Here is a 27,840-nt window from a genome sequence, read left to right on the forward strand (position 1 = left end):
TGCCCGCAACCCAGGTACATGCCCTTGACCGGATTCGAACCTGGGACCTTTCAGTCCGCAAGCCACCGCTCTATCCACTGAGCCAAACCGGTTTTGGCTCTTTTACTTCTTTATAAAAAATATTATTTTTATTGATTTCAGAGAGAGAGAGGGATAGGAACATCCATGAGGAGAGAGAATCATTGATCAGCTGCCTCCTATACACCTCACACTGGGGATGGAGCCCACAACCGGGCATGTGCCCTGACTGGGAATCGAACCGTGACCTCCTGGTTCATAGGTCGACGCTCAACCACTGAGCCATGCCGGCTGGGCAGAGCACAGTGTTTTCAATCAAGGAAAAAGAAAGAAGGAAAAACAGAGGAAGGAAAGGTTGTTACAGGCTGAAACACCAACCCAGTGCAATGTGTGCACCTTACTCAGATCCTGATTCAAACAAACCTCCTGTGAAAAGATATTCACGAAGAGTCCTGGAGGTTGGCTGCACCACAGGAATGTACTTACTACGGAACCGTACACTTAAGGGTGGCTGCCCTGGCCAGTGCGGCTTAGCTGGTTGAGCGTTGTCCTGGGCAACCAAAGGTCATCAGTGCGATTTCCAGTCAGGGCACATGCCTGGGTTGTGGGGCTCGATCCCCACTGTGGGGCGTACAGGAGGCAGATGATCCATGATTCTCTCTCATCATTGATGTTTCTATCTTTCTCCCCCTGCCCCTTCTTCTCTGAAGTCAATAAGAATATGTATATATTTTATATTTTAAAAAGAGTGGTTACGATGGTAAATGTTATATGTATTTCACCACAAATTTTTTATTTAATTTTTAAAATCTTTCTTGTTGAGAGTATTACAGATGTCCCCCTTCCCCGCCCCCCACTGCCCCCTCCACCCGGTTCCTGCCCCACCGCAGGCCTTCACCACCTTACTGTGTCCATAGGTAAGGTCTTTGGTTAATCTCGTCCCACCCCACCACCCTTGCCTCTGAGATTTGTCAATCTGTTCCATGTTTCAATTCTTCTGATTCTTTTTTATTCACCAGTTTATTTTTTTATTAGATTTTTTGTTCATTTATTTTGATTTTTATTTATTTAGATTTGGCTGTTGATAGATATGTATTTGTTACCATTTAATTGTTCATATTTTTTTATCCCTCCTCCTCCCCCTTCTTTCTCTTTTTAAATAATACCCTTCAATGTTTCATGTGATACTGGGTTGGTGGTGATGGACTCCTTTAGCTTTTTCTTGTCTGTGAAGCTCTTTATCTGACCTTCAATTCTAAATAACAGCTTTGCTGGGTAGAGTAGTCTTGGTTGTTGGTTCTTGCTATTCATCACTTTGAATATTTCTCGCCACTCCATTCTGGCCTGCAAAGTTTCTATTGAGAAATCAGCTGACAGTGATATGGGCACTCCCTTGTAGGTAACTAACTGCTTTTCTCTTGCTGCTTTTAAGATTCTCTCTTTGTCTTTAGCCCTTGGCATTTTAATTACGATGTGTCATAATTATCAAGCATCATCCAGAACCGCCTGAAAGCCAGGTGAATGGAAGTCCTACAACTAGAGACATAAAGAAAGTAGGTTGAGACCTGTAGGAGGGGCGGAGGCGCAGAACAGGCTGGTCTGGCACCCAATCAGAAGACGCTCAACTACACGGCTGTGCACACAGGGTGCACCTGGAGTGCCCAGCTCAAGTGACTGGGGAGGCTGAGCCACTGGGCCCTACAGGACACCTACTACACAAGGCCACTCTTCCAACTCCAGGAGACATAGCAGCTCTACCCAATACATAGAAGCAAACACAGGGAAGCAGCGAAAATGCAAAGACAAATAAACATATCACAAATGAAAGAAATGGAAGCAAGCAAACTACTGGATACAGAGTTTAAAACCATGGTGATAAGGCTACTTGAGACTTTCAAGGATCTTAGTGAGAAGGTGAGAGACATGAAAAAGAACCAGTCAGGCCCTAACCAGTTTGGCTCAGTGGATAGAGCGTCGGCCTGCGCACTGAAGGGTCCCAGGTTCGATTCCAGTCAAGGGCATGTACCTTGGTTGTGGGCACATCCCCAGTCGGGGGTGTGCAGGAGGCAACTGATCGATGTTTCTCTCTCATCGATGTTTCTCTCTATTCCTCTCCCTTCCTCTGTAAAAATCAATAAAATATATTTAAAAAAAATAAAAGATATTCTTGGACCAATTGGATAATGGGAACACTGACTATATATTAGATGACATTAAGGGATGATTGATTTTTAAAAAATAATTTTTTTATTCGTTTCAGAGAGGAAGGGAGAGGGGGGCAGAGATAGAAACATCCTTAAGAGAGAATCATTGATCGATTGCCTCTTGTGTGCCTCACACGAGGGATCAAGCCCGCAACCCGAGCATATGCCCTGACTGGGAATCAAACTGCAACCTCCTGGTTCATAGGTCGACGCTCAACCACTGAGCCTCACTGGCTGGGCTAAGGGATTATTAATTTTTAAAGTGTGATAATGACGCAAACAGCGTGTTCATCTCCTAGAGACACAAACAGACCTATTTACAGATGAAATGGTATAATGACTGGGATTTGCTTTAAAACAGTCCAGAAGGAAGAGAGATGTGGGGAGATAGAGAGAAACCAAATTGGCCATATTTGTTGAAGTGGGGTACACGGGCATTTTTTATGCTATTCTCTGTCTTCTTTGGGGTGAAGATGTCCATGATCAGCCCGGCTGGTGTGGCTCACTGGCTGAGTGCTGACCCATGCACCAGGAGGTCTCGGTTCGATTCCCGGTCAGGGAACATGCCCAGGTTGTGGGCTTGATCCCCAGTAGAGGGCATGCGGGAGACAGCCATAGATGTTTCTATCTCTCTCTTCCTCTCCCTTCCTCTCTGAAATCAATAAAAACATATTAAAATAAAAAAACAGAAAAGATAAAACATAAGAAAAGAAAATGTCCATGATCAAAAATAGAATAACAACAAAAAAAGCACCCCTCCATGACAGCTGGTTTTTCCCCCCAGCATCCTCCCTGCGGGACACACCCGGAACCTTGTTTGCTGTGTCTCCCCTGGAGCAGGGGAGCCAGGGAGTGGGCTGTCTCTCTTGTTCACGGCTGTAAGTTCATGGCTGTATCCCCAGCACCTGGAGCAGCACATGCATCTCACCCATCTCACAGCTGTGGGCTGGGATCTGCGTGGCCTCTCGAGCCCGAGCTCCGAGCCACAGTCTGCATACAGCTGTCTCCACCAGCTCTGACCTCGGAGGGCCAGGGGCGAGGCTCTGGGAGGCAAATGAAGACGTGGGTGCCATGGTAGGCAAGAGGACTCGCCCCACGTCAGGGAAAGGGAGTGAGGGGCAATGACAGGGTCGGGCTAGGAGAAGCACGCCCCCACCCCAATGCTCTGCCCCCTAGAGTGGCCCAAGCTCATGTGGACATCACTGTACCAGCCACTGCTTGTGTGGCTTCCAAACACCAAGCCCAGCCTGAGCCAGGGTCACAGGTCCCTGGGTGAGGCCAGGGTCAGCAGGCAGGGCCCACCCAGCGGCCCAGGAGCCAACCTCTGGAGAGAAGGGGCAGGTGAGGAGCAGGTCTGCCTCCACGCTCAGAGCCCTCGGCTTGGTTCCCAGCCACTGCGGGCAGGACAGGTGAGATGCGCAAGCTTCCGCATCTGCAGTGAGCCTCTCTAGCCGGCACCGCGGGGCACAGGGCACGATCGCAGCAGTGCCGGGCCCTGGGGGGCTCTGGAAACTGGGATGAGGAGGACACTGGGCACCACCATGAGCGTGCTGGAGGGGACGGGGTGCTGCCGCGGAGGGTTTCTCATTGTGAATGACCCTCCTTCTCCCACCCTGGCTCTCAGGGAAGATGGCAGTCTTCCTAAAGCCGAAACAGGCCTGCAGTGTAGAAGCAAGAGCCCTGGGGTCAGACCTAGGCTCGGCACATCAGACAGGTCACCCGGCTCATCGCGCAGTGCCTGTTTCCTCACCCACACAACGGGCACACCATGGGGAGACCCACAGTGGGGACCAGGCTGCTCCTGCTCAGGGGATCATGCGTGTTTGTGGAATCTGAGCCCACGGGTGGCTGCCCCCTGCCCCCTTGCTGCTCCTGCTTCTCGGGCGATGTGGGGCCTGAGGCGCCTGGGGCTGGGACTTGGTGTTGGGGAGCCCCAAAGGGCTCCTCGTCCTTCCCTGGAGGCTGGTGCATTCTGTGCGAGGGAAGGTGCTGTTCCCTCTGGGGAAGGGCCTGGGCTGAGGCAGCTGGTTCCAAGGTGGGCGGACCCACCGGGTGCAGTGGAACCAGCCTCCCCGTCACCCCAGCTGCAGGCAGCTGCCCCCTCCCTGCTTGTGCCGCCTTGGGGAGGTCAGCTGGGCATTCCCTTCCCAACAGACCCGGTGGGGGAGACAGAGAGGGTCTGCCACCCCATCAGACACTCTCCTATCCCGGCCCCCAGCCCCCCAGCCCCCCACCACACCTCAGGCGTGTGTAGGGCTTTGCAGTTTACAAAGGGCCCAGATGCCATCTCATGTGAGCTACACAGTAGCCCAGTGATGGGCCAACCGGTGACGCAAAAGGGGTGCTCCAAGGGCCCAGCCGGGCCCCCTCCCTAACCATACCCTCACACACTAGCTTCTCTTCAAGGAGGGGTGCTGCTGCTTCCCTTGTCTCAGGCCGGCTTTGCCACAGGCTATCACTGGCATCCAGAAAGATCTTCCTGACCTAGGAGGGCAACGGGGAGGGGCCGCAGGTGCCAGCTTCAGAGCGGAAGGGAGGAGCGGGGACGAGGAGCGTGGGTGTCAGGAGCCAGGGGCAGAGGCACCCTCCTCCCCACCCCTTCAACCCAAGTCGTGGTTGGTTCTCATCACTCAGCCCTGGGAGGTATTTGTGAGGCTTTGGTGGTGTTCCGGGATGGAGGCTCCAGCCCCGGTGGGGGATCCTGAGCCATCAGTCACCTATGTTCAGAAACTCCCCTCTGTATTCCGGGTGGAGTCATGCCCTTGGCCCCACGCTCTCTACCTCTTTCTCCCTGGAAGCCCAGAGGCGCCCAGTGGCAGCTCCCAGCCACACGTGCTCATATGCCAGCTGGGAGGTGGGGCTGCCGTCACTGTGGCAGCCGCCCTATGCAGAGAACTGCACTCCAGGGACCAGCTTACGTTGAAAAAACGTCACATACAAACACAAGCCAAGAGGGCACTTGACAAACATTTATTGAGCACCTACTATGCGCCAGGCCCTATGCAGGGCTCTAGGAAAACGAACTCACTGCAAACTAGTCCCTGCCCAGAAGGAGCTCACAGTCTAGTGGGTCCAACCATGAATCGTGTTAACAGCGGTGAAGGTGCACTTAGCTTCACGATTTTACAGCGAGCTTGTATATACGTTTTCTCAATTGTGAACGTCCAGCAACACAGCCACGCTGTTGAAAAGCACGTCGGCATGAATGTAAACAGTCCCATGATTGAAAGGATGAAGAGGGATCACCGGCAGTAATTCACATTCCTGTTTCAGAGCCCGGTTTTCAGCATCATTCATCCCTTCCTGCTAGGGAGGGATGCCAACCTGCACAAGTGGTGGCAGACACGGAAACCCCATGGCCCGCCTGACACCACACAGTGGGTCCGGAATCTCTGCCCGCTGACGTCTCTCCACGACGCAGCACTAGTCTTCTAACCTCCCCTGGACCAGGGCCCCATACATCCTTGGGCTCCAAGTGAGCCCGGTGGGGAGAAAGGACCACGTCCCATGAGTCCATCAGTGAGATTCCTCACATCTGGCCTGGATCAAGAGTGACACCAGCTCAGGTAACAGCGACCTCAGGCCCAGATCCTTCTAAACCAGATCCTGCCTGATTTAGGAATTGGCTTTCTGGATGGTCTCAAACCTGAGTCAGTGCCATACGGGAACCGCTGCCCTGGGCCCTAGCTGCGCCCTCTCCCTGAACACTCAGTATTTATCAGGAGCAGATGGGGACTCCCCTCTTTATCCCACCTGCACCTGGACTCCAAACGGGGCAGTGCTGTGCGGGGCCTGGGGGAAGCTCCCGGGCCCTTCCTCAGAGCGCCGTACCAACGGGAAAAACAAGTCCTCACCGTCCCTGGCCTGTGATGGTAGTTTCGGAGGGGAAGGGATCTGGTGAAGACCCAAGGTGGGCCACCTCCTGGTCTGGGGAACGGGAAACAGGACAAAGGCTCGGGTCAATTAAACTGAAGTGTTCAGCTGGGCACAGAGCTGAAATGCTGGAGGCAGGGCTGCGTTTAGGACCCGCGTGCCCACCTTCCCATCGTGGGGCGGGGAAGGGCTCATCTCTCCCGCTGCAGGCTGGCTTGGGGCTGGCCACCACCACTTCCCTTTAAAAAGGTCAGGTTAAGCCTCACCTCCTAGGGTGAGGACCCCTGGGCCATGGCCTCTCGGACAGTGGCCTGGGAGTCAGCAAGCACATTTTCAGGGCGGGCGGGGGGGTGCTTCTCTGACTGATGCCAAGGCAGCCCCAGGCCTCTGGACCAACAAAGCCCTGCCCTGGTCCTGTCCCTACCTCTGGGGTGGGGCCTTCCACCTCCTGACAGGACAACCTTTCAGCCCTCCTGCCCCTCAAGGTCACCCCAGGAAGCCAGCTATCCTCCTAGCTAGCCCCTCCCCCCAATGATGGCCCAGACGGAACTCTCTTAATAAAAAAAAATAATTTATTGTCAACAAGGAGATTTATATACAACCGGAAAACAGGAGAAAAGGAGTGGGAGTGATGAAGCCCCAGGGGGCGGCGGGGAAGAGGTAATGGAGGCCTCCTGGCTAGGGGCCTGAACGGGGAGGAGGGGCGTCCTCCGAGGTAGTGGGACTCAGCTCAAACCCCGCGGTGGCCCCCTCCTTCTGGTGTAAGGCACTGCGCCAAAGGAGAACGGTGAGCGGCGAGAGGGCGGGCGGCGGCGGGGACAGAGGTCTGGGTCAGCAAAAGGATCGGGTGGGGTTCTCCACAGGCCCAGTGCCCTACCACGACCAGCCTCAGCCACGGCCCCCCTGACTAACAGTGGATGCTGCCCCTCCCCGCCTCCGCCCTGCCTTGGCGCTCTTCATCAGGTGGCGGAGCGGAAGCCGAGAAGCCGAAAGGGGACAGGGCCTCCTCCTCCCCGTCCTCGTCCTGGGAAAACAGGAACCTATACACCACTCCCTGCCTCTCGCCGCCCCCAGTGGTGCTGATTCCAACAAAACCGCGGCGATCTGGGGTGTCACCTGCTCCCACACCCTTGGTGCCCTGGGGATGCTTGGACCAATCTTGCAGGAGGCTGACTGCCGGGGACGCCTCCATCCACCCGGATCACCTGGAGATCCAGCGTCCCGCGAAGGCCCGAAGGGGGACCTGGGCAGGAATGGGAGCAGAGAGCAGGGTCAGGGCCCTCCAGACACCCCACTCTGAGGATGTTCCTGAAGGTCTCCGCACACACACCCCGTTTCCGGAGCCCAGTGCCCGGTGTGCGGAAGCCCAATGAGCAAATTCTGCTTGTGCTCAGAAGCTGGTCTGTCTCCCGATAAACAGAAGCTCCTTGAGGACAGGCCGAATCCCACTCATTCGCTCCTTTATCAACAATGACTTACTGGGTACCACGCTCTGCTCTGCCCCACCGTTCCAGTTGCTAGGGGAACGGCAGGCGTGGAGCAGAGCAAGTGGCTTTCTTGGAATTTACGTCCCAGTGATGAGAGCCAATCAATGAGAATAAACAAGAGATGCAATAGGATCTATGCAGACAGATGCAAAGGAAAACGCCCGCCAGGGAAGGGGATAGGGAGGGTCTCAGGATGCTGACCCGTGAGCAAAGATGGACAGGAAGCGAGGGGTCAGCTCGGCAGAGAGCTGGGGGAGCAGCGTCCGGGTGGGGGGAAGACAGGGCCCGTGCCTGCCGTGAGGGTGCAGGGACCGGAAAGATCCCGGGTGAGGATCACATCACCACGAGGACGCACGCTTTATCTGGAGAGTGAGGGACAGGGCAAGACGTGGTGTCTGACAGGGACACTGGCTGCTCTGAGGCCAGGCCACAGCGGGCAAAGGTAAGCAGCCAGAGACTAGCTGGAAGGCTGTCCCAGGAACCAGGCAAGGGACAGCTTGGACAGGGGAGCTGCCGTGGAGGTGGTGACAGGAAGGTGAATTCTGAACACACCTGGAGGTGGAGCTAACAGATTTGTCAATGGTTTGATGCGGGTTTGAGAGACAAGAGGATGACTGAGGGTTTGACCCAAGCAAACTGAAGAATGAGGTGGCCAGTTTCCTCAAGAGAAAAGACTGAGGAAGACCAGATTGACTGGGGCGAGGGGAAGAGACTGGGTTCCGCGCCGATGTGCCAAGTTGAGAGAACGTGTAGCCCAAGTAGAGATGTCACATGGGCAATTCGAAGAGAGGTGGGGACAGAGGGGAGAGGAGAGGTCTGGAGGGTCAAGGCAGGAGTTGTGAGCACAAGAGTGGTGTTTAAAGCTGCAATTCTGGGCGGGGTCACCCAGGGAGTGAGTATACACCCTGACCCACGGTTGGGCACTTACTCATTCTCTCACCAAATGCCGAGTAAGCAACACCTATTCTGTGCCGGGCACCGGGGTGCCACAGTACGTGAAACAGGCCAGCATCCTGACCTGAGGAGCTTCATTCCAGGAAGCGGATGAAAGTTCACAGACAAATGGGACAGTGGCTAGGGAGGGGGGCGGGGTAAGAAGGGAGAAATAGCTTTGTGTAGGCTGCTGGCCAAAACCCAGAAGAAAACTGATGGATAACAGAGAAATGTCCGCGGGGAGAGATGGCCTTGGCAATGGGTCTGCAGGGCTGGCCTCTGGAGGAGTGATAGTTACAGGGAGGGAGCAAAGGCAGAGGATGTGGCCTGGGGGGGGCGGGGGAGCCTATACACCACCTGTGGTGGGCTCGGTGACATGCACAGAGGCTGCCGCTACCCAGGCGAGGGGCCCGGGCGAGGGGCCCGGGCGAGGGGCCTTACCTCCCAAGGCTGGCGTCCTCTTCAGTAAAACGGGAGCCGGTGCCCTCCGGGCCCCCTTCGGCCTGGGCCCCCTCCCGCCTTCATCCTACAAGGCCCTTGGAGAGCCCCAGTCTTTCCTGACTGCTTCACACTCGTATCCATCCGCTCAGCTGACCTGACCAGAGAATTTTTCCAACTTCTAAAACCTTGATCTGTAAACTTTTAAAAGTGGTAGTGTCTTTATTCAAATAAAACCTTCAGCAAACTTTAATACGTAAAACAACTCCAAGCAGAGACGGTCGGTTGAAGCCTCAGTTTCCGAGAAACCCAGCCAAGCTCTGAGGTCCTGGAAGAGCCTGCAGTGCTGGTGGAACCTTCACTCTGCACAGGACCAGCATGGGGCGGAGCCTTGGCTGCCTCCAACCTGTCCCCCCGGCCACGGCTTCTGGGGGACAAAGGCCGCCTCCCGCACGTCCTTTTCCACGGGCCTTCGCTTGGCGCTGGGCGGCAGGACACTGGCTGTGGCGCTGTTTAGTGTCTTCTGTGGCTTCCGGCCAAGTCCCAACTCCACAGATCCTGCCACTGCGGGGAATGCCTGCAGCCCCTGCACCCCTCACGTCACTTACTCAGTTTGCTGAGCCTCAAGTCTTCCCCACTCACCCAAAGGGACCAGGGCTCAGGGACTCCCTGCTCAGCGACTCCCTACTCCAGGGAGGTGGAGTTGGGCACAGGGAACCCAAGCCTCAAAATGAAGGCTGTTCTGAGAATGAAAGCAGACCCACTGAACAGAGGAAGAGGCAGCCACTGAGAGCCGTGACCCAAGGCAACAGGAGACTCAGAAACGTTCAAGTCCAAGCAGTCTCAGGAAGACAGGACCGGAATGTGACTCAAGCTGAAACTTGAGCCAGTTAAAACCGGATCAACGTGAAGGGACGCCCGCCGTGAGATGGGGAGGAAGCAGGCACACGCCTGCTGCACACGCAGAGCTCTGGGGCGGTCTGCGGACACAGAGCCAACTATCACGAATGGTCACCACAGCGAGAGATGCGGCTGGAGAAGGGGCACGCGTGCTTCTCCTCTCGAGTGCCATCTTCCCCGGGCTCTAACTCCAAACGCACGTTCAGACAGGCTGGGCCAGGCACTCCCTGCACCACTCACTCACTCACTCCTTCAAGACCATTTCCTGAGCCCGAGACGCTGAGAGCAGTGCCTGGCCTGGCGAAACCAAGAGGAAGCAGGCTCAGCCTCCGCCACTGCACTGTGCTCTGCTCTCACTGGAGCCCTGCCTCTGCTGGTGCCATGACTATGGCATAGGCCAGTGGTCGGCAAATCGCGGCTCGCGAGCCACATGCAGCTCTTTGGCCCCTTGAGTATGGCTCTCCCACAAAATACCGACTTCTGCGCATGGGCCACGAAGTTTCAATCGCACTGTACTACTGCGCCCGCACGTGGTATTTTGTGGAAGAGCCACATTCAAGGGGCCAAAGAGCCGCATGTGGCTCGTGAGCCGCAATTTGCTGACCACTGGTATAGGCAGAACACCATGACTGTGGTATAAGCAGAACACAGGTCCCCAGGGCCTGTGAAGATAAGTTCCACGGCAGAGGAGAAGTAAGGCTGCAGACTTAGGCTCAACATGGCTGGAACTGATGGTGCCAGTCGGGTGATTTTAAACTAGAGATTCATCTGGACGATCTGGTGGACTCGGTGTAGTCACAAGGGTCCTTAAGTGGGGAAGGAGGTGGCAGAAGAGTCAGGCCAAAGATGGCGTTCCGAGAAAGGGTCTGCTGGCCACCAAGGGCCAGGAAGATGGAAGAGGAGGCAAAGCAGGGAATGCGGGCGGCCTCTAGAACCCTGAAAAGGCAAGATGCAGGCTCCCCGAGCCTCCAGAAGGAACGCGGTCCTGCCGACACCGGGATTTTTTGGCCCAGGGAGACCTCCGACCTCCAGAACAGAAAAGTAACACACTGTGCTGCTGTACGCCACTAAGTTTGTGGGAACTTGTTACAGCAGCCACAGGAAACTAACCAGGCATCGCGGGGAAGGAGGAACCATCGCTGAGAATCTCCTCTAGAAAAGGCACTTTCGTAGGGACCAAGTGAACTGCATATAGAAGTTTCTCAAGATCAGTAGGATGTGCTACAAAAACACGCGCTCACGGCTGTCATTCGGCAGCTCGCTGAGCTGCTCTCCCCAGAGGTGTCTGCTCAGCGCTCACCACTGGTCTAGTCTCCTGTTAACAGGCCCGGGGGCACCTCTCAGGCTCCAGCTGCAGTCAACTCTGGGAGTCACCCTGGGGGAGGACTGGCCTAGTCCCACCTAACGACCCATTCCAGGACCCATTCCAGGACCCATTCCAGGACGCACCAAGGCCTGTGAGGAAAGCTCGGCTCAGAGCCAGCCCCGTCCTTCAATCCGCCTGCCCAGCCCCCACCTCCCAGGAACCCAAGCGCCAAACATCAAGGAGCAGCCTCCAGGAGGCAGAGCCCACGCCGCCTGCCCGCCCCTGGTCTCCCTCGGGAGCTCACCTGGAGAGGGGCTCTCCAGCGGGGGGAGGCCTCCTTCGGCCGCGCGCCCCTCCCTGGGTGCGCCCTTGCCGTCCAAGGCCCTTAGGTGGGGGTGGGAAAAGAGCTGCAGGACGAAGCCGGGAGGGAAGCTGCCATCCGTGAAGTGTCGGACCTCGGGGGGCGCTGTGAAGGCCTCCATGGGCGAGTCAGGCGACGAGGGGTCTGCAAGGGAGGAGGGTGGGACTGTGAGCCCAGGAGGGGGCAGCCTTCCCCCACTGAGGCCAGAACCTGGAGGCCTGAGCACCACGGAGGCGACGTGTAGGTGCCCCCGGCCTGGGCCCTGCCACCATCACTGGCTCGGTTTGGAGTGCCGCAGCCAGAGCCTCCATGTGCCTTCACCTGGGCTCCCCCTTCACCTGGGCTCCCCCTTCACCTGAGTCAGAGTCCGGGTCCGGGTCCGGGTCCAGGTTTTTGGTCATGGATCTGCCTTTCTTCTTTCTGACCGGCTCTTCCTCCGGGGGCTCCTTCCATCTCTGACTACGAGGCTTCTTATTTACTGGCTCTATGGCAGGGGCAACTGCAAAAAAGGGAATATGCCTGAACCCCGCTGCTGAAGCTCTCTGCCCGTAGCCGCTCTACCCCCAGAACCCGGGCCTGTGCCTCCCTTTCCCCCAGCTCAGCCTCACTGGCTCCCCATGACTGACCTGGAAGCTCAAGGGGGCGGAGTCCCCTGGGCCGGGTCCTTCTCGGGAGGACTGCGTTGTCCTCAGAGTCCAGAAGAACGACAATCTCTGCTGGCATTCTGGCAGGGTCCGGGGCAGAGTCAGGGTCTGCACTGACGTCCTGGGCCGAGTCTGAAGGGGGCAAATGCCCCGTGAGTGCCACGTGCGTCCCCACAGGTCTGCTTTGCTCCCACCCCCACCCCAGGCCCAACTACCTGAGCTGGGTGGGGATGGCTGCTCAGCTCTGACATCTTGCAACAGGGCCACCCCCTCGCCCCAGGCCTCCAGGATGTTGCTCTTCTCAGAAGGGCTCAGGTCCAGGGTGTGCGGGTGCTGCTCCAGGATGTGCGCGCGCGCCGTGTCCGCTGAGGGGAACCGGATCTCGGCCCCACACACCATGCACAGCGCCCGCCCGCTGCCTTCCGGGCTGTTCCCCACCAGGAACTCCTGCTCCCAAGTCATCTGCAGCTTGGGCTCCTCACAGCTATGGCCGCCTGCCTCCAGGAGGCTGGGCCTGGGCAGCGGGGTCTTCTCCTGCTGAGCCACTACGGAAGGAGAGGAGGGGGCGGTGTTAGCAAAGGTGCCCACGGCCACTATTAGGCAATACTGCACTGGTGGCCATAGTTAGGACACTAGTCCCCAAACCTGGTGGTGTACGGGAGGCGCATCCCCGCTGGTGTGGCTTTAGGTTGAGCAGTGACCTGTGGACCAGGACGTCACAGTTCAATTCCTGGTCAGGGCACATAGCCAGGTTGTGGTCTCAATCCCTAGTGGGGGGCGCATAGGAGGCAGCCGATCAATGATTCTCTCTCATCATTGATGTTTCTATCTCTCTCTCCCTCTCCCTTCCTCTGTGAAATCAATAAAATTTTTAACAAAATAAATCCTTCAGCTTTCATCCTAAAAAAGAAAAAAAAAAAAAAAGAACAAACGGAGCTGGAGCTGTCATCTCAGAGGAGCTACCTTGCTCGTCTTATGCCTCAAACCTTTGGGATGTTAAAAGGGCAAATGCCTTCGGACTGGGCCTAAAGCACTGTTTGCAAGGATAACAAGAAAGCAGATACGATGACTACCAGACTGATGACCACTGAACTGAAAATTAAAAACGTTCTTTAGAATTAGCCTCACTATTTAGGTTATCTGCGCCACCAGAAATGCCTTCGGTATACTGACAAAACGTCCCCTTCCCTTTCGCATAAGTATCCCTTGCCTTTGTCTCCTATTGGAACACTACAGGGATGGGCAAAAGTTAGGTAATAATTAATAATAATAACAACAACAATACAAGAATGAACTGTTTGTTTTAAACAAACAAATTAAGTCTTCAGTCTTGGCACATCCACCCAGAATCCCCAGTCAGTCTGGCAAATCCCTACACTCCCTTCATGGACCTGCTCAAATGCTCATGCCTGGAAGCTTCCCTGGCAGTTTATCACATCCATGTCTGACATCATGTCACACTTTCCTGAGGTCAAAGATGGTAAATTTCATCACCTTATTGTCCCCACAGGGCCGGGCACCTAGGAGAGGAGATGCTCAATGAGCCTCCGGTCAGTGAATGAGCTACGTGCCTGCTTCTTCACCTGCTGAGGCCCCTCAGAAGGCCACCCATCCCATCGAAGCCAGCCTCTCAGTGCCCCTGAGCCTCTGCAGCTGTAACCTCTCCCCATGGGGCTGCCTGGCACCTGCCCTTTGTGCACAAGGACCATTCGCTGCCAGGGCAGGCGCTCTTGGTAGCTTGGCAAAGGCAGGCAGCTCAGGGCTGTGCGGAGTGCCTAAGACCCTTCATGGGTACAGCTCGTGCCCATCCGAGGATGGGACGAAATGCAAATATGGGGGGCCCCAGCACCTGGGACTGTACGGAAGAGGTGGCATTTGGAATGGATAGGGGAATGGGTAGGACTCAGAAGATCCAGGTCCAAAGTGGGGTTGCATCTAACTCCCATGTGACCATGGGTAGCAACCTGGACCCCAGCTGGAATCAGGCTTTCTTTCCTCCTCTTCGTCCACACAGCTCTCACCAAGGTCACCAGTGCTACACCCAGCAGTCGGCTCTTAACCCTCGTCTTCTGACTGATCACTCAGCTTCCAGGTACCACCTTCCTGTGGTTCTTTTACTTCATGGGGCTCTTTTCCAGCCCCTATGCCAGCTCCTCATTTCATCTCCCTCCCTCATCCTCTCTTTTCAGGAACCTGCATGGCTCCCTCACCTCCTCCAGGTTGTGGCTAAAGAACCACATTGCTACCATGGCCTTCTCTGCCACTGCAAACAGCTGCCATCCATGCCACCTGCACACTCCATTCCCGTCACCGGTTCGTTTCCTCCACAGCACACATCACCACCTGGCACAGTGTGTGCTCTGTAATGCTCCTATGTGCACTGTGGGCCCCCTGAGGGCATGGACTTTTGATCTTTCCCGCCTGTATCAACAGCATCAATAGTGCCCGGCAGAGAGTGGCGCTCAGAAATGTCTGAGAATGACTCCATCTCCGACCTGGAATCGCTGGAGCACCCATGGCTTCTTAGCGACAAGCGCGCTTCTGTCTACCCTCTTCCTCTCACGTCTGGTCCCGCTGCCTGCCTGCTGACAATTCCCGTGTTTATACCTCCAGCCAGACTCTCCCATGAAATCTGGATTCGCGTGTCTAACTTCCTACCTGACCTCGCCACTGGCATGGCACAGGCACCTCCACCTCGCCATGTTCCAACCCCAACTCCCCACCTCCCAAGCCTGCAGAGCAGACTTCCCACCTCAGGAAGGGGGGAGCCCATCCTCGGTGCTCAGGCCCCAAACCTTGAATTCCTCCTCTTTCTCTCCCACCGGGACCTTTCCAAGAAGCTTCTGGCTTCAGGACCCGTGTACTGGCAAGTCCCTCTGCCTCAACGGCTTTCCTCCCGGTCTCTACCCGGTTCACTCCCACCCTTCCGTTGGGTCTGCGCTCAGATTGCACCTCCTTAGAGAAACGACCACTCCATACTCCAAATGAAACACGGACCCCACTCTTTTTCCTCCTTCCTCGGCTCTCGTGTTCTCGGAACCACGGATCGCCACCTGACATACTACGCGCTGATCTGTTTGCCTGCCTTTGGTCCTTAGTATGTGCGTGTGTGCGTTCCAGAGGGGCAGTTTCCTCCTTGTTTATGGCCATTGGCATGTCCGGCCTAAAATAGTGCCTGGCACATAGTAGGCGTCCCATAATCAGCTTCTCTGGGCTTCTAGTTCCTCAGCCCTAACAGCCTGGCTCGGAGCGCTCCGTAAACACCAGTACAAGTTGGGAAGTCACCTCTCTGTCGGGCTGAGAGCTCCGGGGATGGGGCCTTTATCCCCCACTCGTTTCCGAACCCTCCCGATTCCAATCGGAAGCAGCAGCCATTCCGTCCCGGAGGTAAAGCGAATGGCTTGCCCCCCCCCCCCCCGCCCCACCACCGGGTACTTCCCCCCAAAACGAGGTGTCCGGAGTGAAGGCTATTTGCATTTCCATGCCTAGTGCTGCTCCCATTAAGGTGGCCCTTTGTTTCCTCGTCCTGAGGCCGGAAGACTTTGGGGAAAGTTCCCAGACCGGAGCCCCCTCCCGCGGCCACTCCCCTCCTAGGGGGGCCGAGGGTCCCCCCCTCTCCGGGCAAGGACTTCTGTGCAACCGGGTGCAGCAAGCACCCCACTCACCCCTGAAGCTGTGGAACCGGACACCTGTGGCTCGCGCCAGCGGAGGGCCCAGGTGTGGAGGTGGGGGCCGGGGAGCCTCAGGGCCCTCGCGAGCCTCGGGGCCGGAGGCAGCGGCGCCGACCTCCATCCTCCGCGCCGCTCGGGACCACCAGCGGCCGCGCGCAGGCCGGGCCCTCGGCCCACCGCACAGCCCGGCCCGGGGCCCGTCTCCGCTCGGCGGGGCGGGGGACCACGGCCGCGGACAGCAGGCGCCTCCGGGGACCCGGCCGCCGGCTGGCTCGGGAGAGGGGGCGCTCGGGCACCGGAAGATCCGGAGCGCGGCGGGGGGGCCGGGATCGAAGGCTCCAGACCCCGGGCGGGGGAGGGGATGCGGGAGGCCGGGGATTCCGAGCCCCGGAGGGGGAGGGGTCGGCCGGACCCCAGCGCAGGGGCGCGCGGGGGCAGGTCCGCCCGCACCGCGACGCGGAAGTGGCGTCCCCGCCATCCTCACCTCTGAGCATCGGCTCGGGCCGCGGGATCACGGCCACCACCACGGCCTCGTCCTCGTCCTCCGCTTCCTCGCATTTGAGCGTCACCTCGAAGCAGTCGAGCGCGGCGCCTTCGGCCTTCAGGGCCATGGTGCGGCCGGGGCCGCCGCGACCGGGCTCCGCAGGCCGCCGCCGCCCCCTCCCCGCCGCCCGCCGGCCTGCGACGGCCGCGTCCGGGCCTCCCCGAGACCAGGATCGCCGGGACCCCGGGTGGGGAGGGCTCAATCCGGGGCCCCAGCCCCCCGCCGCTCCCTTTTATGGAGCCTCATTGTCGGCGCCCTGCGGGCCGCCCGGCGCGGGCCCGCCCCCCAGCGCGGCGCGGCCAATCACAGGCGGCGCCGCCCCGCGCACGCGGCCCCGTTAGAATCCCAGGACCCGCTGGGCCGCGGGCAGGGCTCGCGGGCGCCCGCAGCCCGGGGCCGAGGCGGGGGTCGCGGCCGGGAACGGGGGCCCTGTGGCTGCCCGGGAGGGTCGTCCGGAGCCGCGCGGCCCGGTCCACAGGCCGCTGTCGGTTGAGACGCTCCCGGACGCATCGCGCGGGCCCGAGGAGATGGGCCTCCGTGGGGAGCTGCCCGCGGCGGGAGGGGGCCGGCGCGGAGAGGAGGGCGCCGGGCGTGGGAAGAGCGCGGGCGGGATGACTTCCGCCCTGCGGCTCTCGGGGGGCCGTGGGCACGTTGTCTGTGTCTCTAGATGCTTGTTTACTACTTTCTACGAAAAAACGTGGTGGAACCTTCCGGACAAGGCCATGCGAAGAGGAAGAGCCGAGTGGAGTGTGGGCGGCTGCAAACCACCTCTCATGTTTATGATTTCCAGTTTTTATTTATGATCATTTTTTAAATGTTTGTAATTTATTTGAGCCAGAGGCTACATACACCTGGAAGCAAGATCTCAAGAGACGGAGAGACATGCTCCCTATGTTTGGTTTCCACTTTTTCAACGTGAGTCGAGGGACTGTGACCCTCCCCAAGGTCCGGGAATCCTTAAGCGCCCCAAGGCCGGAGCCCAGTTGCCATGGCGGCCATGGCGTTGCGGCATGACCACCCGGTGGCCGAGCCTTTCCCTCTGTGACATAGATGGACACCTCCCTGTGCTGTAGAACCCTCCCTGAGATTTGGGTGGAGAAGATGTCCGATCCTGAAAAGCCATTTTAAAATGCCCCTGTGACAGACGGAGCACGGTAGTGATGCAGGATAACGACTGTCTTTCCTGCATATGACAGTGGTCCCATCTATACACATAAAACCCTAAGCAACCGGTCCACCATTTGACCGGCGGACCATTTGACTGGTCGCTATGACACGCTCTGACCACCAGGGGGCAGATGCTCGATGCAGGTGGTCAGTGGGTTCGGATTGAGCGGGAGCAGTAGCTCCCAGCCCGGGCTCAGGCTCTTCCCCTACTACATCCCTCGGGGGATATCAGACTGCTGGTTTGGGCCTGATCCCCTGGCAGAAACCAGCAGTCCGGCATCCCTGGCGAGATCCTGGATTGCCAGAGGGCACAGGCCAGGCTGCGGGAGCCCACCGATGCGTGAATCCGTGCACCAGGCCTGTAGTAAGATTATAAAGGGGCTGAAGAAACCCTGTGGCCTACTGACCTCCTAGAGGTGGTGCTTTCTGAAGAGAGGGCCCCGTCCTCAAGAGGAGCCTCAGGCAGGCCCTCCAGGAGGTTCTCCAGAAGAAAGCATCGCCGGTGTCTGCCCTCGAAGAACTTCCAGTGGAAAAACAAGTGCAAATGGAAGACAGTGCAGTGTAGGTCTAGGCCAGTGGTCGGCAAACGGCGGCTCGGCAAACCGCGGCTCGCGAGCCACGTGCGGCTGGCTCTTTGGCCCCTTGAGTGTGGCTCTTCCACAAAATACCAGCTCTTCCACAAAATACCGACTTCTGCGCGTGGGCCACGAGGTTTCAATCGCACTGTACATGCGCGTCCGCACGTGGTATTTTGTGGAAGAGCCACACTCAAGGGGCCAAAGAGCCGCATGTGGCTCTCGAGCTGCGGTTTGCCGACCACGGGTCTAGGCTAATGTGTGTGTGTGGGTCCTAGTTTTGCTTCTTCATTGATTCTAGGGAGAGGAAGGGAGAGGGAGAGAGAGAAACATCAACCGTCAACATCGATTGGCTGCCTCCCGTACCTACCCCGACCAGGGGTCACGTGCCCTGACCGGAAATTCAAACCTGCCACCTTTCAGTGTAGGGGATGATGCTCCGACCCACTGAGTCACGCTGGCCAGGGATTAAAAAAATCTTTTTTGTTTATAAAGTAAAAAAGTAAGCTCAGTTTAATTTACTGCTAAAGAAAGAACAATATTTAATGAAAGTTGAGCGGAGCCTAAGGGTACAGTGTGTAGAAAGTCTACAGTAGGGGACAGTAAGGCCCTCGGCCGGCACATCCACTCACCCTCACCCATCGACTCGCTCCATTCACAGTAAGTGCGCCTGTACAGGGGCATCCTGGTGGCCACCCGGTGGCCTGCGGACCCCTGGTGGTCCGTGAGGTCCGAAAGGTTGGTGACCACTGTTTTATGCAGTATTTTTACTGTACCTTTTTTATGTTTAGATACAAATTCTTACCATTGTATTCCAGTTGCCTACAGGATTTTGGACAGTGACATGCTATGTAAGTTTGTAGTCTAGGAGCAATCGCCTCGTCCACAGAGCCCCTACCATCTGGGTTTGTGCATGTGCATTCTATGATGGTCACATAACGATGAAAAACGTGTCCCTGTGGTTAAGCAACACGTGACTAGAGTAGGTTGGGGGTGGGAGAGAAGATGTTAACTAGTCTATAGGTATTACAGTATGTTTGTTTGGTTTTTGAAATATATTCTATTGATCTTTTACAGAGAGGAAGGGAGAGGGATAGAGAGTCAGAAACATCCATGAGAGAGAAACATCGATCAGCTGCCTCCTGCACACTCCTACTGGGGATGTGCCCGCAACCAAGGTACATGCCCTTGACTGGAATCGAACCTGGGACCCTTCAGTCCGCAGGCCGACGCTCTATCCACTGAGCCAAATCAGTCAGGGCTGCAGTATGTTTTTAAGTGAATAATTTTGTTACTTTCAAGAGTTTAAGTAATTTCTACCTACTGGTCATCCTCTACGCCTTGTGACTGATCCCTTCCCAGCTCTTCTGCTCTGTTCTGTATTGCCCTGCAAGGTGCAGTTTATCAGGCTTCTGGGACAGCTGACTTCACACCTGGGTTTGGCCAATGGGAGACAGTGACAGAGGCAGGAACATGGGGGAAGGAAACATCCGGGGTATTTCTTCTCTTCTCTCTCTTGCTGGGGCTCCAGCAGGTCCCCTGGGCTGGATCCCCAGCTGGGATGAAGCATTTCCTTTTGGTACAGCTCTTACTATTGGTGGCATCTCGGCCTCGGTGGTGAGACAGGACAGGGAGTGGGCTCCTGCAGGAAACAAGTCTACTGGTAGACAAAGCTCCAAACGGGGAGAGGGCTGTTTGGAGGCTACCGGTAAGTATGAGGGTGTGTGTGGCTTCCCTCCCAACCTGCTTGGCGTTCTGTAGCAGTCTCCAAAAGCCATAATAAACATAGGTCTGTGCTCTTCAGCTCAGTAATCCTATTACCAAGTCACCCTAAAATCATCCAAAAGAAGAAACATGACCTGACAAAGACGCAGTATGTTCACTGCCCGAACTTATTCGAGTCCCCCTCCTCGGGGACATTTTGTTCAAGTGCATGGAGCCCGGGGCCCTCTTCTCTTGAGTTAGCTGGAACACCTCGGCCATGGAACTTGGCCAGCACACTGTCATTATCTGCTTGCATATCCAGGTCCCTCGTAGTCTGTTGGCTCCGACAGGGCAGCTCCATTTTGCCCATGTTGCTAGCTCCAGCCCTGGCCCAGAAGCTGTGGTGTCAGCAGCAGCCCAGGGCCTCCACTTCAGGGCTCTTGTTCAAACAAAATGGGGGATTTATTGGCTCGTGGACTTCGAGGAAGGGCTGACTGCCAGTGGAGGGAAGGGCAGGGATCCAGGCAGGCTTTAGGAATGACTGGCCCGGGTGCTCATGCCACAGGGCGGTTCTTTCCATCCTGGCCCCTGCCTTTTCCTACGCACAGCCTTGCCCTCTCCCTGTGGATGGGCTTTCCCCTACAGCAGGAGATGTGGCCACTATTTCCCATAGACTAGCACGGTGGTTCTCCGCCTTCTGGCCCTTTAAACACAGTTCCTCATGTGGTGGCCCAACCATAAAATTATTTTCGTTGCTACTTCATAACTGTACTGTTGCTACTGTGATGAGTCGTCATGTAAATATCTGATAGGCAGGATGGTCTTAGGTGACCCCCGTGAAAGGGTCGTTCGACCGCCAAAGGAGTCGCGACCCACAGGTTGAGAACCGCTGGACTAGCATCTCGCTCGGTAAATTTCAAACCTTGCTTCTCCTCCACTGCCCACATTGGCCTCTGGTGCGGGCACTGTAGGACACATTCACATCATCAAGTGACTGCGGGCCTGCACTTTGGTGCCACAAAATGAGCTGAATCAACTTAGTGGGCACTAGAATTTCCTGAAGCCATGCCTACTCCGGCCAGCTATCAATAATTGTATAAGGAAGTGACTACGGACGATATAAGCCTATACCACTAAACTACTACAACTACTGAACTACCACGTGACATGAGGGGAAGAATGGTGGAAAAGAAGGCAGAAAAAACTCAGCCAGTCGAGTGCAATAAGAATTTTTGGAATTACTATAATAGTAAAATACTAGAAGTAACACAAATCTCCCAACAACAGGAATTGGCTAATTAAGTGACGTATTAGCACCACAAGGAATAGCTATCTGGATTGTAACAACATGGAAAAGCATTTATGAAATAATGTGCACAAGCCCCCAAACATACGCTATGATTGTGTTGAAGTGGAACATGGATACAAGTCAGAAGTAAACGTAAAGAATGGAAATAAATCCGTTAGGATGGCAGAAATATTGGTGAAAAATATAAACACATTCAAAAGGTAACATTTATTCAAACATTAAAAATAACTGATCTATATTTGTATACAGAAAGGTATTCATGAAATTTTAACTGACAATAGAGATTATAAAACAGCATATAAAATCCTGGTGGTGTTAAAAATAATATCAATGTGATTATATAGACAAGAACTTGGAAAAGAATGAATACCAAACAGTTAACTTCAATTAACTCTGAATTATAGCTAACTTTTACATTTTAAAGTTTTCTGTACTGTCTGCTGTTTTTACTTTTATAATTAGAATTTGAAGTATAGTCATTTCGCCCTAGCTGGTTTGGCTCAGTGGATAGAGCGGTGGCCTGTGGACTGAAGGGTCCCGGGTTCGATTCCTGTCAAGGGCACGTGCCTGGGTTGGGGGCTTGATTCCCAGTAGGGGGCGTGCAGGACACAATCGATCAATGATTCTCTCTCCTCATTGATGTTTCTCTCTCTCCCTTTTCTTTCCTCTCAGAAATCAATAAAAATATATTTAGAAAATGAAATAAAGTAATTTCTATGAAAGAAAACAAGATCGTAATGCAGCAGACATTAGACAAATGCCTCCTAGAGCAGGTGTGGCCAGTATGTGCCCCAGTTGCTGTGGTAGATAGGCTTATTTCTAATATGGATGCTCCTGGACTTACAGTCGAGTTATTTTCTGATAAACCCCACATAAGTTGAAAATGCATTTAATCCTGCCCTGACTGGTTTGGCTCCGTGGACAGAGCGTCGACCTGCGGACTGAGGGATCCCAGTTTCGATTCCAGTCAAGGGCATGTACCTTGGTTGCGGGCACATTCCCAGTAGGGGGTGTGTAGGAGGCGGCTGATCGATGTTTCTCTCTCATCGATGTTTCTACTCTCTATCCCTCTCCCTTCCTCTCTGTAAAAAAGCAATAAAATATATTAAAAACACACACACACACAAAAAAAACATAATGTCCCAAACCACTGGCAACGCAGTGCACTGTAGGGAATGGGTTGTTTACTCTGGTGATGGCGTGGCTGACCGGAAGCCATGACTCACTGCCGCTGTCCAGCATTATGAGAGGATCGTGCCGAATATCTAGCCCAGGAAAAGCTCAAAATTCAGAGTAAGGTTTCTACTGAATGCGTAGAGCGTTCACACCACTGTAAAGTTGAGCCACCGTAAGTCGGAATGGCTGTTTCCCACTGCCCCTCTGACCAGATTACACGCCCAGCCGAGATGACATGTGAGACACTTCAATTCCTCTCATTAGGCCGAGAACGCTTCCCCACGCCATTGACTTGGGGCTTGGCCATGTGACTCGTGGGCCAATGGAGTGTGCGCAGCTCTGAAGCAAGCTAGGTCTTAGCTGAGGCTTTATGCGTATTTGTGTGGTGTTGCTTGGCTTCTGCTTGTGCCACCCCTGTGAGGAGAGAGTGCCCCGGAAACGCTGCTGCGTCAGCCTTGGCCCTAGAATGAGAGACACGCAAGGCCAGCGGACCGCAGCTGGCCCAGTAGAAGCACAGGTGACCCACAGACCTGTGGGCAAGAAATCAGTGTTTGCTTTTATAAATGACTGTGGATCGGGTTCTTTGTTACACAGCATCGCCACGGCAAAACGCTGACGAACGCTCCGGATCCTGCATTTTCCCACATCCCCCTTGTTCCTTTGGGAAAATAATTTTAGATGGGTGAGGGTGGCATCAGGGAGGACAACCTTCCCAGTTTGCTCAAATGATTGAGGGGTTTGCTGGGACATGGGGCTTTCAGGTTTATGGAGATATAATTTACTTTCCATACACTTCACTCATTTAAAATGTACAATTCAAAGTTTTTTAGTATATTCATAGAGTTGAACGGCAATCACTGCAATCTGTCCTTCCTAAAAGAAACACCGTGCCTATTAGCAGTCACTCCCACTGTCCCCACCCCCCTCGCATAGCAACCGCTAACCTAGTTTCTGACTATAAATTTACATATTCTGGACATCTCAGATCAATGGAATCACAATTTGGCCTTTCGTGGCTGGCTTCTTAGGTTCATCCTTATTGTAACAGGTATAAGTACTTCATTTATTTTCTTTTGTTTATTTCCAATCCTCACCTGAGGATATACGAGAGAGAGAGAGAGAGAGAGAGAGAGAGAGAGAGAGAGAGAGAGAATAGAAACATCGGCTGTTTGCCTTCGGTATGAGCCCCAACTGGGGATCCGATCCAAAACCCAGGTAGGTGCCCTCACCAGGAATCAAACCTACAATCTTTTGGTGCGTGGGCTGGCACTCCAGCCAACGGAGTGACCCGCCCCGGCCTTCATTTCTTTTTCTTGCCGGACAATATTCAGTTGCTGTATATGCCACTTTTTATTTATTCACTCATCAGTGATGGACATGTGGGTTGTTTCCACCTTTTGGCTACTGGGAATAGTGCTGCTATGAACATTTATGTATAAGTCTTTGTTTGGACATCTGTTTTCCATTATTTGGGGTAAATGCCTCAGAGTGGAATTGCTGAGTGATACCGTAATTCTATGTTTAGCTGGTTGAGGAGCTGCCAAACTGTTTTCTGCAGCTGCCGCCCTGTACATTCCCACCAGCAGTGCAAGAGCGATCCAATTTCTCCACCTCCTTGCCAGCACTTGTTATTGTCCATCTTTTCTACTACAGCCTCCTAGTGGGTGTCCCATGGTACCTCACAGTGGTTTTGATTTACATTTTCCTAATGACTAATGATGTTGAACATCTTTTCATGTGCTCTTTCACGATCTGTAGATCTTCTTTGGAAAAACACCTATTCAATCTTTTAAAAATCTTTTTATTGCCCTAACTGGTTTGGCTCAGTGGATAGAGCATCAGCCTGCAGACTCAAGGGTCCCAGGTTCGATTCCAGTCAAGGGCATGTACCTTGGTTGCGGGCATATCCCCAGTAGGGGGTGTGCAGGAGGCAGCAGATAGATGTTTCCGGCCACGCCTCTCTTCAGGCTCCTGCTGCCGCCCAGTTCCACGCAGGCTTTGTGAACGTCGTGTAGGTGCCACCTGGTGCATCTTGCCCCACCTTGTCTCTCTGGGGCCCCTCTGATCCCTCAGCGTGGGACACTTGTGGGAACCTCCTCAGCACTAACACAGGTGCATCCTAGAAGTGGGTGGAACGGATGCCTCTGGGGCCATCATTGACCCATGGGGACAGGAGCTCATGAATTAAAGGCTTATGTATTTTGTCTCCCCCCTTGTGTCCCCCAAGGACAACAAAAGAAGGGGGGAAGGATGCTGACCAGGTATAAGCAACAGCTGTCAACTTTTTCTACTAAATCAGAATTGAGAGAATTCCAGGTATCTATATATTTTTTTTAAATATATTTTATTGATTTTTTACAGAGAGGAAGGGAGAGAGATAGAGAGTTAGAAACATCGATGAGAGAGAAACATCGATCAGCTGCCTCCTGCACATCTCCCACTGGGGATATGCCCGCAACCCAGGCACATGCCCTTGACCGGAATCAAACCTGGGACCCTTCAGTCCGCAGGCCGACGCTCTATCCACTGAGCCAAACCGGTTTCAGCAGGTATCTATATTGGTAACCAGTCCTGCAGGTTATTTCTATGCACGCTAAAAAGTTAAAGAATTTCCATGGTAAGAGGAGCGGGGATGACAGTTCTGACCAACTTGAACATCCCCTTGTATGACACAGAAAAACAGTGTATGCCTTGCATCTTCTCCCCATCTTCGTGGGTGCTCCTCCTCTTCTGATCGGCTCTCTGGTCCTCAGGTTCACCCTGCCTGTGTCCATGAACTTCCTTCGTGGTCTCTAAGTGAGACAACGTCTCTCTTAAGATCCCATCCCTTCCCACAAGAGGGGCTTTCACGTCTGGGTTCCTTCCTGCATCCTGCCCTGGGCTTCAGCGGGAAGCAGAATCACGTTCGCTTCCTGCCAGCCCTGCAAGCTCTGGGTGATGAATGGCCTCCAGATCGAGGGTGAGGGACCCACCAGTTTTAACTCAGCTTGAAGAGTGAAAGCGGGGGACCTGCTGGTTCCCTCACTAGGTTTCTTTTTGAGTAAGCACCTCTTTCAAAAACCACAAAGAAGTTTCTGGGAGTAATGAAGTATAATGTGTGTATGACAAGACATCCCCCCCCCCCACGTTTGCATGGCCCTAAATTCATCTTTTCAGACATTTCTCTTCCTGTCTGCACTGCCTGGGTCTTGGGGGCATCATAAATGCATACCTGCTTTCAGTGGCTGCTTGGTTTAGTACCAGGGACTAGTACCGGTTTTCATTAAATTCTCTTGATTTAGAGTCTCCCTCTGATCAAGGTGATGGTGGTGGGGTTGAGGGATTTGGTAATTCTTCCTGCTCGGTGGATCTGGACGGAGGGATGGGCTCTCCAGTGTCTACAATGGGGACCATGTCTCATATGTCTGGTCATGTCTTTCCCTTGCTTAAAACCCATCCAAGGTTCCCAGTTACCCCCGAATGAAGTCCAAACTTGTTAGCCTCATATTGAAACCTTTCATCTTCTAGCCCCTGCTTGTTTCTTGTATTATTTAGGACTCTTCAATTGCAGATGATAGAAACCAAATACAAAGAAAATCAAGTGAAAAAGAGGAAGTATTGGCTCATGTGTCTCAAAAGTCCTGAGCTACACTGGTATTCAGGAGCGCACATGGTATTTTCAGGAATGACATCCCCACAGCCCCCGCCCCCCCATACACACCCCATCTCCAGGCTCTGTCTTCTGCTTGGCTTCATTTTCAGGCTCAATCCACAATATGGTGACAAAGATGAACACCACAGCGACTTCAGGTTTGTTCTTTGGTAGTCTAGCCAACTCAAAGTGACTGCAACTTGTCCAGTAAATTCCACAGACGTTCAGAGGATGTCTGTTGTTAGTGAGGCTGTCATGTACCCATCCTCGCGACATCGTTGTGACTTTGATTGTCTACTCCTGATGCTTGGGAGGTGGGGTCACCCCGTTGGAACTACTTTTTTGAGAGTGATGTATGGGAGTTTCCAAAGGATATCTGGGATGAGATTATTGTAGCAGAAGGATGTGGCACCACCATCACCTACCAAAGAGCTGTGTCCCTCTTCTTCCTTGCTAACAGATCACATTTGGTGGAGCAGCAATGTGCTAAGGGAAGGAGAGCCCCTTGCTCAGCCCCCAGGAATGAATCCTAGTTGATCTAACTCAAGCACCAGAACCCCACTCCTTTTGCAGGGTCTGGTTTATGGGTCTGCATGTGACCTGGCTCTAGCCAATGGGAACCGAAGGGGCTGTCTGCTGGAGGGCTCCTGGGAATGGTGTTCCTCTCTGAGAAAACCATGGAGTTCTTCAAGGAAAAGCCTCTTCCCGCCTCTCTCCTTTCCTGGATAGTGTCATGTGAAGGCGAGCAGCTTGGAGCCTGGCGGCTATCCTGAATCCATGAGAGGAAAGCATTCTCGAACACATCCCTTGGTGGACAGATGGATTTGTTTTTGTTGAGCATCGACCCGTTCGTGGAGTTGTCCGGCCATAGTGTGCAGGTATATTTAGTTTCACTGGGGCTTTCTGAACATTTTCCCAAAGTGGTTGTGCTAACTTACATCCTCACCAGCAATGTAAGAGGGTTCCAGTTGTCCACGTCCTCACCAGCACTTTGGATTGTCAGTCGTTTCCATTTGAGCCATCCTGGGGAGTGTGCAGCGGTACCCCACTGTGCCTTGATGTCTATGTCTCTGATGACTAATGAGGCTGAACACATTTAAAAACTATTTCTTGGTCATTGGGATAGCCCTTCTTTATGAAGTTGTTTAGGTCTTTTGCCCATTGTTAGTGGGCTGCCTTCTCAACGAGCGCCCACAGGGAGCAAATATCTCCACAAGCTGTGCCGCTGCGGAGGCCCATCACCTATTCCATCACCTCCTTTCCAACACGCTCCCAATCACGTTTCCCAATCATGTCTATCCCAAGTCCTGACCGCCAGGCCACTCTTAACTCTTCATGAACCACTGTAATCTGTACCCCGGGCTATCTCTCTTACCAAAAAAAAAAACCCGGCCAGCATGGCTCAGTGGTTTAGCGCTGACCTATGAACCAGGAGGTCACGGTTTGAGTCCCAGTCAGGGCACATGCCTGCCTTGCCGGCTTGATTCCCAGTGGGGGATGTGCAGAAGGCAGCCTATCAACGATTCTCTCTCACCGTTGATGTTTCTATCTCTTTCCTTCTCCTTCCCTCTCTGAAATCAATAAAAAAATATATAAAATTTTTTTTTTAAAAATGTAGTCTCCTCCTGGGGAGGAATCTCCCAGATCAATTTTAACTTTAGATCTCTGGGTGGTATACAGTTCCAGGAATCTGGAAGAGCGCTTTTCAATTGGGAGATGTGGACCCAGAGTTCAAGTTCCTGAAGGTTGGCTCCCATCTGGATAGGGAAGAGAACCTGGTAACGGTCCCTTCAATCGGGGCTCAAGGTTAGTCTTTCTTAGGTGTCACTTCCAGAAGACGCACTCTCCAGGTTTTACGTTGTAGAAGGTTCGATCACCGTAGGAGGGTCCCGGAAAGCT

The 27,840-nt window shown here is 54.2% G+C and overlaps 1 protein-coding gene across 1 annotated transcript; it reads right to left on the minus strand.

The window, feature by feature from the left end:
• Positions 1 to 6,645: 6,645 nt before the first annotated feature.
• On the minus strand, positions 6,646 to 16,660 carry SPINDOC (spindlin interactor and repressor of chromatin binding). Its single transcript, XM_059710335.1, is given in 7 exon segments — positions 6,646 to 7,288; positions 7,290 to 7,338; positions 11,464 to 11,664; positions 11,876 to 12,019; positions 12,147 to 12,296; positions 12,380 to 12,709; positions 16,320 to 16,660. Coding segments are annotated over 7 exon segments (1,287 nt in total). The 5' UTR covers positions 16,447 to 16,660; the 3' UTR covers positions 6,646 to 7,002.
• Positions 16,661 to 27,840: the final 11,180 nt, after the last annotated feature.

This window comes from Myotis daubentonii, chromosome 9 (assembly GCF_963259705.1).
Source record: "Myotis daubentonii chromosome 9, mMyoDau2.1, whole genome shotgun sequence".
Lineage (NCBI taxonomy): Eukaryota > Metazoa > Chordata > Mammalia > Chiroptera > Vespertilionidae > Myotis > Myotis daubentonii.